Source organism: Lepidochelys kempii, chromosome 9 (genome assembly GCF_965140265.1).
Source record: "Lepidochelys kempii isolate rLepKem1 chromosome 9, rLepKem1.hap2, whole genome shotgun sequence".
Taxonomy (NCBI): Eukaryota; Metazoa; Chordata; order Testudines; family Cheloniidae; genus Lepidochelys; species Lepidochelys kempii.
The window spans coordinates 7,241,118-7,254,422 of record NC_133264.1 but is presented as its reverse complement, the minus strand read 5'-3'; the positions used below and the strand labels follow the sequence as shown (position 1 = coordinate 7,254,422).

The following is a 13,305-nucleotide window of genomic DNA, read 5'->3' as shown; positions in this document are numbered from 1 at the left end:
TGGGGACATGGAGTGAAGTACAGACGTGGTTGTCTGGCTCCCTGCCCCCCAAAATGGACCCAGCTGAGGGGTCCTGTTCTCTGCACCTACAAGCTCTGTGTTAGACCCTGTTCCTGTCGTCTAAGAAACCTTCTGTTTTACTGGCTGGCTGAGAGTCACGTCCGACTGCGGAGTTGGGGGGCAGGACCCTCTGGCTTCCCCAGGACCCCGCCTGAGCGGACTCGCTGTGGGAAGCTCACGGAGGGGCAGAGGATGCTGAATGCTCCGAGGTCAGACCCAGGAAGGTGGAAGCCGGGTGAGCTGTGTGTCCTGCAGACAGGCTGCTCCTAGAGAGGAGACTTCCCCAGAGTCCTGCCTGGCTGCGTAGGGAGCAGTCCCAGAGCATCGCCCAGGGACTCCGGGGCAGCCTGACTCAGAGGTACCCGTAGCGAGTGGCTCCCATCAGGAGCCTTCTGACATTTCAGGGTGTGGGGAGCCGTCCAGCAAAATAAGAGACAGGAGTAATAATAAAATGGTGGCAGATTTTATTTCCGGGGCAGCTGGGAGGGCAGGAGACTGTTACAAAATTATATACACAGACAAGCGACAGCGTCGCTCTCGCATGGTACCAGGGGAGGGCCGGGGCCCGCCCAGCCCCACAGCCTGGGGGGCACTGGCTGCTCCTCTAGCAGAGGGCATAGGGTGGACCCCCAGGCCTTGCAGAGATCAAAGTCTGGCTGTCAGCAGGAGGGAGGCTACCCCCAGGGCGAGGAGCAGCAGGCTGGGGGGCTGGCCGAGGCCCGGGCTGCCTGACCTGCAGCTCGGCGCCAGGCACTCAGGGCCCGTGTGGTACGGCTCCAGGCCGCCGGCGTAGGCCAGGACGTGGGCAACGTAGTTCTGCTCCTGCACCCCGTGGAAGAGGTGGGCCATGGGGCCCTTGGCCATGATGGCCACGTCCTCGCCGGCGTGGGTCTCGGTGTCCAGGGGTACGGCCGCCTGCTGCCGGTAATCCTTGTCTTCTGCCAGGGCGATGGGGGGAGCCAGACAGACAGACGGGTCGTGAGTCACGAGACCCTCTCCCGGCAGCTCCCGATGCCTCCCCAGCCCCAGCGCCCCCAGGCTGGTGGCGGGAACTGGCGGGCTCAGGCGAGGCGAGCGTGGGATAAAGTGACCCTCCGCGCCTCCTCCCCGGTGCCTCGGGGCTGGCACACACCGCCCTGAGCGAGGGGCCCAGCACCCTCCCCCGGGCGCCCTGGCGGCAGGGCAGACTCTGGGCCCAGCTGGGGCGGGCAGCGGCTCTTACCGATGGGCAGGCTGCTCACATCCGGGCGGCTCCCGTTAGCGATGGCGTAGCCCGGCCCGTTGCCGTACAATATGCTGGTGTACGACCGCTTGTCCTCGGCCTTCTTGGGCGCCAGGCCTGTCACGCACACGGGGAGACGTCAGCAGACCCTCAGCTGGCAGCCCCAGACTGACAACCCCCTCCCGGCTGGGTGCTGCACATTGAATGGCCATAACAGGACGCCCAAGGGTGGCACCCACAGCTCAGTGCCCACAGCAGCTGAGCCCATGGCAGGTCCCAAGGGAGCTAACAACCATGGGTGGGGGTTGAGGCTTAGAGATACCAGGCCTGGGACAGCAGGGGGCTGCGGGTCGGGAGTGAGGGGCACGGGGGGAGGGGGCTGCGGGTCGGGAGTGAGGGGCACGGGGGGAGGGGGCTGCGGGTCGGGAGTGAGGGGCACGGGGAGTGGGGGCTGCGGGTCGGGAGTGAGGGGCACGGGGGGAGGGGGCTGCGGGTCGGGAGTGAGGGGCACGGGCGGAGGGGGCTGCGGGTCGGGAGTGAGGGGCACGGGCGGAGGGGGCTGCAGGTCGTGAGTGAGGGGCGCGGGTCGGGAGTGAGGGGCACGGGGAGTGGGGGCTGCGGGTCGCGAGTGAGGGGCACGGGCGGAGGGGGCTGCGGGTCGGGAGTGAGGGGCACGGGCGGAGGGGGCTGCGGGTCGGGAGTGAGGGGCGCGGGTCGGGAGTGAGGGGCACTGGTGGAGGGGGCTGCGGGTCGCGAGTGAGGGGCACGGGGAGTGGGGGCTGCGGGTCGGGAGTGAGGGGCACGGGGGGAGGGGGCTGCGGGTCGGGAGTGAGGGGCGCGGGTCGGGAGTGAGGGGCACTGGTGGAGGGGGCTGCGGGTCGCGAGTGAGGGGCACGGGCGGAGGGGGCTGCGGGTCGGGAGTGAGGGGCGTGGGTCGGGAGTGAGGGGCACTGGTGGAGGGGGCTGCGGGTCGCGAGTGAGGGGCACGGGGGGAGGGGGCTGCGGGTCGTGAGTGAGGGGCATGGAGGGAGGGGGCTGCGGGTCGGGAGTGAGGGGCACTGGTGGAGGGGGCTGCGGGTCGCGAGTGAGGGGCACGGGGGGAGGGGGCTGCGGGTCGGGAGTGAGGGGCACGGGTGGAGGGGGCTGCGGGTCGGGAGTGAGGGGCGTGGGTCGGGAGTGAGGGGCACTGGTGGAGGGGGCTGCGGGTCGGGAGTGAGGGGCACGGGCGGAGGGGGCTGCGGGTCGGGAGTGAGGGGCACGGGCGGAGGGGGCTGCGGGTTGGGAGTGAGGGGCACGGGCGGAGGGGGCTGCGGGTCAAGAGTGAGGGGCTTCTGCAGAGCGGGAGGGAGGGTACTTGCCCTGTGACCTACGAGTACTGAGGGTTTCCGCGCCCCCCGGGAGCCCCTCGGGAGCCCCCCGCTCACCGAAGATGCTGTTGCCCCGCGGCGTGCTGCCCCCGAAGCTGAAGACGTGCGAGTGGTCGGCCGTCACCACGGTGAGGGTCTCCGAGGCGTGGGTCAGCCGGGCGGCACGGGCCACGGCCCGGTCCAGCATGACGGCTTCGCTCAGCGCCTGCTTGGCCCTACTGCTGTGGTGCCCGTGGTCGATCCTGCCTCGTGCAGAAGGGGGAGAGCGCCCGTCAGGCCCCGAGCCTCCAGCTCCACTCCCCTGCCTGGGCACCGGGCTGGCAGCTGCCCCTGGGCACTGGGGCAGAGATCTGGCATCGCGGGTCGGGTTGCCAGGCGTCCGGTTTTCAAGCCCTCACCCTCCGCAGCCTAACCCCCTCCCGCAGCCTGAACCCCTCATTTCTGGCCCCAGCCAGAGCCCTCACCCCCTCCCGCACCCCAACTCCTGCCCCAGGCCGGTGAAAACGAGCTAGTGAACGAGGGTGGGGGAGAGCGAGCAATGGGGGGGGGAAATGGAGTGAGTGGGGGCGGGGTCTCAGAGCAGGGGCGGGGCAGAGGTGGGGCCTCGGAGAAGGGGCGGGGCAGAGGTGTTGGGTTTTCTGCCATCAGAAAGGTGGCGACACTAATCACGGGTCGGCCCATAACTCGCCCCTGGCACACCAAGGCTCCCCCTCCCACCCGCCCGAATGCCCGCCTGGGCCGTGCCACTCCCTCCTGCTGGGCCAGGGGAACCCGCACTCTCAGCCGGCAGGAGGGGCTGGGCCGGCTCCACAGGGTGACTCATCTTCCACGAAGAGGAAGAAGCCACGGGGATTCCTGCGCAGGATGCGGATGGCCTTCTCCGTCATCTCCACGATGGAGGGGTCCATGCCGGCATCGCGGTTCAGCTCGTACTTCATGTCCTTGGGCTCAAAGAGACCTGCCGGGATGAGCCGCCAGCATCAGGGCCTGTCCAGTACCAGTGCTGCTGGGGGGCCGGCCCAGGGAGAAAGATCCTATTCACCCGGGTCCGACACCCCCCTAGCCCCTGGGACAGCTGTGACCAACCCGGCCCCCTGCCCTTCTGTGGCCACTCAGGGGCTACAGGCTGGTTCCCTCTCTGGCATCCCAGCCTGGCCGGGGCTGGCAGTGCCAAGGGGCTGGCACTCTCTGTGCCCCCGGGGCAGCAGTGGGGTGCATGCGGCTCTGAGGGCCAGCCCCACGCAGAGGCAGAGCGGGTCCCTCAACGCAGCGAATTCACACATGAGATGGTCCCCAATGGACTGGTCTCATGGACCTCGGACTCCAGCCCCCTCCTGCCCGCGGCGGGGCTGCTGCTCGGGCCAGGGAGCTCCCTGCAGTGGGGAACCGAGCCCCAGAGTGCCCTGCCCAGCCGGGGTTCGTTCCCCCTCGTCGCGGTACGGAGAAGCCCGGCTAACGGCCAAGGAGCACGGGCCAGCTCTGCCCGGCCCAGCTGACACCCTTACCCAGGAGGTAGTCGGTGGAGTTCTCATCGATGGCGTCCAGGCCTTTCTTGTCCCAGACGTACCGTGCCCCCTGCCACCAGAACAGACACGGCTCAGCCAGGCCACGCCCAGTGCATCTCTGCCAACATGTACGTGCTCACCTGCCCCCCAGGGGCAGGTACACCCCCCCGGAGCGTGTCAGAGGCCCGCCTACACCCGCACTGCATGTAATCCACATGCATGCCCATGGGTGCACAGTGCCTATGCCACACCTGTAGAGATCCAGCTGGGTGCATTCGGGGCCACTTCTGAGCGAACGAGCTGCCCCTGGGCTGGGTCACTGCACCCCCCATCCCTGCCCCTCTGCTCGGGGGCCCTGGCAGAGCTGGTACCTCCTTGCCACTGAGCCACCTCTCGACCAGGTCGAGTCCATCCTTCCTCGTCCCGCTCTGCTTTGGGTCCGTCGGGTACTCGGGGTCCGGGGTCCTCCGGGGAGTCATGTACATCCTCCCACCGCCCAGAATCACCTGCAGACAGGGCGGGGAGCCCAGCCGTCAGTGGATCGGAGCCCAGCGTGCCCCGACGCCCCCATGGGCCAGGCAGAGCCAGCGCTCAGCCCCCTGCATGGAGGACCAGAGCCCTGGCAGGGGAGTCGGCAGCACCCCCTCTGGCCGACATGGGGAGTGCACGGGCCTGCTGTGCAGGGAAGCCCTATCCAGGCTGTCATGACAAACCACTGGCTGGGATATAGGCACCCCAGCAGGAAGCAGGGCCCCATAACTGCTCCTCCACGTGTGACACCTGCCCCACGGACCCCAGGGGAGGAGCCGTCTCTATCCCCTGCTCCCCTCCCCACAATGCCCCAGCTGGTCGCGGGAAAGGGCTCCGAAAAATAAACAGCCAGAAGCGACGGCTGAACCTTCATGGCCTGCCGGGGTATATCGGGGAGTTGTGAGCTCAGTGCCCGGGTGTAAATCAGCCCAGCTGGGCAGGGTCAGGATGCCGGGAGGTCACAGGGATGCGACAAGATCTGTGCTTTCTGGAGAGGTCTGTCCCCTACCCCCAGCCATGTGGCAGGCAACACCTGCCCCCCAAATGGCTTGCTGGGGGCTGAGCACCAGCTGGCCTTGCAGGGCCGGGAAGCACCTGCTGCAGGCCCCTGGCCCCTTGCCCCCCAGTGCCACGGCCCCTTGCCCCCGGCGGCTCACGTTGATGTCTGTGTTGTGCACCAGCTGGTACGCGATGTCTTTGCAGCCCTGCCTGATGGCCTCCTTGGGCAGGTCGGCGTCGCTGTACCACTCCCGGTTGACCACGTGGGCGTAGGCCGCGCCCGGAGAGGCGTGCTGCACGCGGGTGGTTGTCACGATGCCCACCGCCTTGCCTGCAACACCAGAGGGGAGGGCGGGTTACCGCCGCTCTCGGCAGGGCAGCCTCTGCATGCAAGGGAAGGGGGTGATCCGTGCCGAGGCTGGGGCCAGCAGGCAGGGCCAGGAGTCCAGACAGCCTGGCTCTGTCGTGCCGATGGCTACAGGAGAGGGGGCACAGGTGGGGAGGAGGGCACAATGTGCCCCAAGCTGGGCTGGGTCAGCTCGAGCCCAGGGTGCTCTCTTACCCGACTGCTTGGCCCGGTGCAGGACGGAGTAGACCTCGTTGCCCCACGTGGTGTTGCATTTGCCATAGACGGCGGCGGCGCTCACCCCCAGGGTTTTGGCGTTGGTCTTCACGCCACACAGGTAGGCGGTGCCCGTACCAGCACTGTCGGGCACCTGCCGGTCCACGTTGTACGTCTGCAAGGCAGCAAGGGGCCAGGAACGGGCCCTGGGGGCGGCTGGAACAGCCCGTGCCCTGGGAGCGTTCCCGGGCAGCCGGGGGTGTCTCACCCGGCGGGAGGATTGAACCGTGGAGCCAGATGCCCAGGGGATTTGGGACCCCCCGCATCCCCACAGGGCTGCTCCCAGCTGCTATGCAGAGCCCCAACGGCGGGAGGCCCAGGGCCCGTCTGCGAGCTCCCTCCCTCCCGCAGGGGAACACGGCCTGTGGGCGCAGGGCACGGTACGTGGGGTGACCCCAGGCCAGCTCCCTCCCCGCAGTCTGGGTCTGAAGTCATCTCCCCCTCCCGGCTGTCATCGCATCACAGTCCAACTCCTGCCCCCCCTCACCCCAGTCCTGCCAACACCCTGCTATGCTCTCATCTGTACCCCGACTTCCCTAGACCCTCCCTCCCTGGGGCCTGCCAGCAGGGATGCCAGCCTCGGCCCTCCCTCCCTGGCCCACGCTGGGGCACCGTACCTCACGCCAGCTGCCCAGGGCAGAGAAGGCCGACCCCTTGCGGGGTGTCGACTGCGTGGCGACTTTCCCCTCGCTGACGGACCGGCTCCCAGAGCATTTGGGGGGATGGAGCCTCTAGAGCCGAGCAGTGAGCCCGTTGGGCAGAGGGGTGCCCAGGGGACAGAGGGCTAGGCCTGGCCCGATGCCAAGGCTCGTTCAGAGCCACCCCAGGGCTCTGCTGAGGGCCAGCTGCAGAGTCCTCTGCTCTCTCCCCCTGGGCAGAGGCGCCCCATGCCCCATCCTTCTGGGGCTGGGCACTCACCTTGGCGAGGGCGACGTAGGGGAAGGTCTCCATGGCCAGCTGGCTGTCCTCGCCGGGCTCGCCCGCCAGCTGCCCCTTGTAGATCCGAGCAGCAGAGATGGTGGAGATCCCCATGCCTGCAAACCCAGCGCCAGCCAAGGATTAGCATCGCAGCCCCTGAGCTGCCAGGGGCTGACCCCAGGCACCAATGGGGTGCAGCCTGGAGCCAGTCCCTCCCACTCCTGGATCGGTCAGCAGGGGGCGCTGCTGAGCTGCCTCTTGGATCAGTTCTGGGGCTGGCAGGAGATGCCCAGCAGACGCCGTCCCCGTGTGCCCCGTGGCAGGACGGGCCCAGCCACACGGTCTCTGCTGTTTGCCGGGAGCATCCCAAGGGACGGGCTGTGACCCAGACCCCTGGCAGATCCCACGGCTGCACCAGAAGCCAGCGGCACCTTCGTTAAACTCCCCCCCACTTCACCCACTGGCTCCCGCTCGGTGTCTTGAGACTCCCCCCGCTACCCCCATCCCCGTGCGAGGCTCCCTCTCCTCTGGGCAGGTCACGGGGCCAGCGGGCGAGACGGTGCTGCTCGGGCAGGAGGTTGCCTGCGGGGAAGGCGCGCTCTCTGGGCGGCCGGGGGGCTGAGGATGCTGATCCCACGCTTGCACCGGCGCCCCCTGCTGGATGGACTCAGAACTGTACGCTGGCGGGGCAAAGGCCTTGTACAGCTACCAGCTCTCACAGACTCTGCCGTAACCCCAGGGCCCATGCGGCCCAGTGGGCTCAGCACCGGCCCAGGGTCTGAAGTGGCTCAATTTGCTTCCCAGCTCTGATAGCCGACTCCCCCCTCCGTGCCTCAGTTTCCCCACCTGTGATGTGGGGCGCTGAGCCTGCCCCGGGGCTGAGTGTTCTGAACCTGCAGAGTGCTCAGTGTTGCCAGAGTGCTCAGTGTTACCTGGCCGGCCAGCACACAGGGATGGGCCATGGCTAGGAGAGGAATTTTATCTTGGATCCTGGCATAGGTGGCTCCGGCTGGACGACCCAGCGCCCCGGAGCGACTCGCAGGCCCCGCCTGGAGTTACAAGCTTCCCTGACCACATTAGCCAGGCCCAGGCCCCTGCCCGCGCCAGGGTTTGCTTTGCTGAAATGACGGCTTGACCTACAGAGCAGGGAGCTGCCAGAACCCAAGCGGGCCAAGGGGCATCAATCAGCGCCCAGGGAGGGAGCAGACAAGGTCAGGGGAGGGGAGAGCAGAGCTGGGCAGGGCTGAAGGGGAGGGCAGAGCCCTTTAAAGGTCCCTGCAAATAGAGCTGCAGAGCCTGGTTGAGGCGGGGGAGGAGGGAGATAAGACAACTGGGGGGGAGGGGCTACAGCTGCGATGGTGGGGGTCCCCAGGGGGCTGGGACAAAAGCAGCCCCCCCATCCCTCACTCCAGGAGGGATCTCCCAGAGTTGGCAGGATTCTGCCCGCTGCCAGGTCACTGCCCCCCCCCCGCCCCGAGCCAGCCCCATTCCCCCCCCGGGGAGAGCCGAGGCACCACGGCCGCACCCAGCCCCTCCAAACAGCCAGCTACGGCTGTGCACGGTGACCTTCACCCTCCCCTGCCGCTGTCGAGGGCAGCGCTATCCTCAGGCTGCTGCTGGGGACACTGAGGCACAGGGCGGGACCCCTGGCCAGATGCGCCGTGGGGAGAGGAGCCCTCCCGGCCAGGCCTTGCCGCCATCTAGGGGCAGAGAAGCCGCAATCGCTGGTCCCTCGGCTATCAGCGGCAGGGAAGAGCGACCAGGCTGAGCTTGGAGCGTTCACCCCAGGGCCCTGCTTGTGTCAGGTCCCGGGGCCCCTCCCCAGGCACCCAGGCCCTGCCGGCTAACGCTGCCCCATGCCCAGCGCGTGGGTCAGGTCCCTGTTGCAGACAAAGCTCCGCGAGGGCCGGCAGGTGGCTGGACACAGCAGCCCCACGGTGAGCTGAGCGGCAGGGCACCGGGCAGCCATGGCAATGGTGTCTCCCTGGGCAGCACCCTTGCCCTGCTGTAGCTGGGCGCCGTGATCTGCTCCAGCCACCTCGCACAAAGGGTTAAACAGAGACCCCCTGTCCCCTCAGGGAGCCCTGGGCTCCCCTGGCCAAGCAAGATTAGAAGGGGGTAAAGGGAGCCCCCTGCAGGTGCCGCGGCTGTGCCAGGACCCAGTGCCAGCAGGTGGGCACAGCACTCACCATCGCCCAGGAAGAGAATGATGTTCTTGGCACGGCGGGTCACGGGTGCCAGGTTCAGTGCCGACTCCAGCGTCCTCCTGGCTCTCTCGTTCCAGTAGGCAGGGGCCTTCTCGTCCTCTGAAAGGCAGGGGGAGCGCGGGGTTCAGGGCCTGGATGCAGCACACCCTCCTACCCGGAGCAGGGGGCGGGCGGGCTGCGGGTGAGTGGGGACCAGCCACATCACCCTGCTCGGCTGAGCCACGGCACGCCTTGTCCGGGCTGGGAGAGCGGACGGGAGCCAGCGTGACTGAGGCAGCCTGCTTCGGAACGGGGGGCTTCCCGTGGGGGTGGGAGTCCGGGCAATGTCCACCAGGACCCTTGTGCCAGGACAGACAGCTCCAGGTCTTCCCGAGACAGGTGAGGATTTTAGCCCCTGATCCTGCTAAGCCAGCGTCTAGCTGCTGGGCAGGGCCCTCCTACCCCCCAGCACAGTCCTGCTCCTGGGAGGTAATTCGGCACCCACTGGAGACAGGCCCTGGGCCTGCAGCCGCCTCCCACAGCAAACCGGGCCCGGGAACCCCTTGCTCAGGGTCTGGATCGACAGCACAGCCCACCCAGCACGGTCACCCTGCTACACACCAGGGCCACTTGCACCTTCCTGGGGGAGACAGCTCCCACAGCTCAGGCCAGCGGAGAATCAACCCCAGCTGCTTGCAATACTGGGTCTATGTCGCACAGATGAGCAGTTCCAGTTCCATCCAGCAGACAGCGCAGCGGTGCCCAGGCACACAAGTTCACGGGGGGTTTTGCGTGAGATTTGGGTGCCGGGAGTCACCCGTGGCACTGAAATGATGGGAGATCCGGTCCCCTGTGGTGTTCCTACCTCCTGGGAGCTGGAACGCAGGGAAAAGCCCAGATTCCAGCCCCACCCAGGGCTCCTTGTGCCATTAAAGAACCAGGGCAACACAGGGCCAAACAGCCCCCCCGAGCACCAGCTGTGCCAGGTTTCCTCTGGCGCTGCCCCTCAGTGCTTGGAAACACCCAGAGTGGGGCTGGGAATTCGGTGCTTCCTCCCCGTCGGGGGCTTCCCTGCGGGTGGCATGTCCCGGGGCAGGGGCAGGGGCAGGATTTTAAAAGCAGGCTCCCATGGGGAGATTTAAAGAGCAAACGCTGCCAACGGGGCTTTGATCAGGCCAGCCTCTGGGCCGTTTCCCACTGCGCTGGGCTCAGCCGCGGCACCAGGCTCCCACAGTACAAGGGGGGGAGATTGCACCCCCACCCTCTCGCCACGGGGCCCCTCGTCTCCGCTCTAGGTGAGGCCCAAGTGCCAGCACGATCCACGGCTCCCTCTCAGTTAAACAACAGACAATCCCCTCCCTATGCGCCGGCACCAGCAGGTTGTGTTAATCAACACAGCCTGCAGGGGGAGCCAGAGAGCACACAATTTTGATTTTGTCTAGGCCCTACATAAACTGTCAGTCTCTCTCTTCTTTCCCCCCTAATTCGGGGCTTTTCACTGGGCCAAATTCCTGGCTGATGTCAACTGTCACAGACCTCCTGGAGCCACGCCAGCTTCCACAGCCACGCAGCGGCTTGGTCCCCCGGTGCCTGCACCCTGGGAGTGGGGAGAGCCGGGCTGGGGCGGCCCGTGGGGCAGGCCAAGGCTCTGTCACAACCTCCCCCCAGCTGGCCTCCTCCCATGACAGCCTCACTCTCTGCAGCCTGGAGCCTTCCTCCCCAGCGCGGCAGCCCTGGACCCAGCTGGACGGGACGCCAAATTTCAATGGGGTCGCCAGGACTGGCTCTGACTTGCTGGGGCCCAGGGCCCAATTCCGAGCCCCATCGCCCGGGCAGTGGGGCTCAGGCTCCAGTCCCCGCTCCCAGGCTTGTGCGGTAATTTCTGTTGTCAGAAGGGTGTGGGTGCAGGGAAGTTTGAGAACGGCGGAGCTGGACTAAGGTGGGAGCGGGCTCCGGAGAGAGCCCAAAGGCGCGTGTATTTCCGTGGCCCCTGAAAGACACAGGCAGCTTGCTGCTAAATAGCGGGGGCATTGGAGACCCGTTATCGGAAAGCCCCCTCTTCCGATCACGGCACGAGCCAAGTGATCCAAAACCCTGATCTTAGCACGATGGGTAAACAGCTGAAGACAGCCCTAAGGCTACAGACAAGGGTCTTGCCTGCCTGCAGAGACCCCGACAAGTCTAGAGCAGAAACCGGTGGGACAGGACCTGCTTTCCCATAGCACGTTCATGAAAGCTCCATACATCAATAGCCTGTGACGGTCCCTAAGGGATTGACAGATGTTTCAGGAAAGACTCCATGCAGCGGAAGAAGGGGTTTTTTTCTCCACGAAAGCTTATGCCCAAATAAATCTGTTAGTCTTTAAGGTGCCACCGGACTCCTTGTTGTTTTCAGGAAAGAAGTGTGTGTGTCACACAAGCAGCGGGGATGCTGCTGCTTGTCAGTGGCTGTGAACAACCCCGGTGACCTGTTCGATTCTGTAACAAGCAAATAGCTATTGACGGACTCGACTAACCCCTTACCTGCTATTCATCTCCAGAACCTGCCCAGAAAGCAGGAGCAGCTTCTCTATCTCTGCCAAGGAGAGAATTACAAAGTGGGGGAGGGAATCTCTTTTTTTGGCCCATCTTCTGTTGGGGGAAGGCACCAGCTTTCCAGCTCCCCAGACGACATCTTCAGCTCGGTGCAAGCTCAAAAGCTGGTCCCTTCCCCCAGCAGAAGGTGGGCCAATAAAAAAGATTCCCTCCCCCACCTCGTCTCTCATATCCCAGGACCAACCTGGCTACCACAGAAGGGCAAACAAGGAAAGAATTTGCAGCTAGACCCCTCAGCACGCTGGGGAGCACTGCAGAATGGCCAGATGGGCTTCATAGAATCCTAGAAGATCAGGGTCGGAAGGGACCTCAGGAGATCATCTAGTCCAACCCCCTGTCCAAAGCAGGACCGATCCCCGACTAAATCACCCCAGCCAGGGCTTTGTCAAGCCAGACCTCTCTGTATGTCTCTCTTGTATTTACCAGTCAACTCTATTGATCCTACATCAAACTCTGGAATATGAGGGATTCCCCACCCGCCCATGCACTGTTACGATGCACCACCAGTCTCAGTGAGCTCTGCCCCTACATCATCCTGTCTTCACAAGGAGGATTGCAGTGCTCGGGCAGTGAGCTCTGCCCCTACATCATCCTGTCTTCACAAGGAGGATTGCAGTGCTCGGGCAGTGAGCTCTGCCCCTCCATCATCCTGTCTTCACAAGGTGCCGTGCCCGGGCAGTGAAGAAGCCGCAGTTTGTGGCGTGCTGTCCTGGGTTTGCTGCTGGCATCTGGGCACTTGTTCACCAAGGCAGCAAGGTGTTGGCAGTGGGTGCCCCCAGCATTAGCATAGGGAGAGCAAATCTGCTCCACGGACCCCCTTTCAAAAGACAAGCCCCTCTCCCAAGGTGAAGCTTCCCCCACTTCCAAACGTCGGCCAGGACAGCAGATCTGTAGCTCGATCCCACCCCCCCAAGTTTAGCTGGCTGCTTCAGAGAGTCTCACTGTGCTATGCATTGCCCCCTAGCCAGTGCAACAAAACACCCACCCGTCTGACAAAACAGCAGAGAGGTTTCCAGCTGAAAAGCCCCCTCACTGTACAAATCAGACTTGTGGAAAGTTTGCTTCTCACCTAGAGACGCAGGAGACGCAGAGAGGCGAACGGCAAGGCAGAGGTAGACGCAGATGCCAGCGGTGGCCAGGTGTTGCACTGAGCTCATTTTGCAGCTGCCGGGGGAATCCCTCCGCAAACTCTGCCTGTCTCTCTCGAGAAGGAGCTGTCTCTTTATAGATGCTTCCTTTCACCTTTGGACCGGCTGGCACATTGCCCAATGTGTCAGGGTGGTAAAGTCCTGCAGCAGAGGGCGAAAGAAGCGTTGATCACATTCAAAGAAACAAAATCCCAGGAGGGACAGCAGCAGGGAGCTGGGTTCCCCTTCCCCACTGCAGAGTGGCCAGCGTTTGTTCGGCTAATGCCTGTCCACTTTGGCCATTGCAAAGTTCCTGGCCAAGCTTTCTGTTATTCACCCCCCACGCGCAGGCCTTACCCCAGAGATCACGGTGTCACCCTCGAGAGGGAAAAGCCATTGCTGGGACTTGAGCACGCCGAGATTAGAGATCCCTTCTTCCTCCCCCCAAGACAAGGCGTTTGCGTGGGGCAGTGCAAGGTGAGAGATCCAGGCCTGCTCTGAGCACGCTGGCTGAGGATCAATAACCCCTTGGGAGGAGCAGTAAAGGTTTGGCCCCTCTGATAAGGGGGCTGAGCTATTTAAGTTGCAAACGAAGGAGGCGGCTTTGCAGTCACAAAAGAAACTTGTGAGTAGATCACAGACCCTGTTACTGCCCAAATTCCAACCCTGCCCAG

At 65.1% G+C, this 13,305-nt stretch overlaps 1 protein-coding gene across 1 annotated transcript; it reads right to left on the bottom strand.

The window, feature by feature from the left end:
- Positions 1–519: 519 nt before the first annotated feature.
- On the bottom strand, positions 520–12,713 carry LOC140916854 (alkaline phosphatase-like). Its single transcript, XM_073358743.1, has 11 exons — positions 12,574–12,713; positions 8,913–9,029; positions 6,724–6,839; positions 5,746–5,920; positions 5,342–5,514; positions 4,526–4,660; positions 4,155–4,224; positions 3,473–3,607; positions 2,707–2,898; positions 1,283–1,399; positions 520–998 (listed from the first exon to the last, which is right to left on the bottom strand). Exons 1-11 carry the CDS (start codon positions 12,659–12,661, stop codon positions 706–708), a joined length of 1,611 nt encoding a protein of 536 aa, XP_073214844.1. The 5' UTR covers positions 12,662–12,713; the 3' UTR covers positions 520–705.
- Positions 12,714–13,305: the final 592 nt, after the last annotated feature.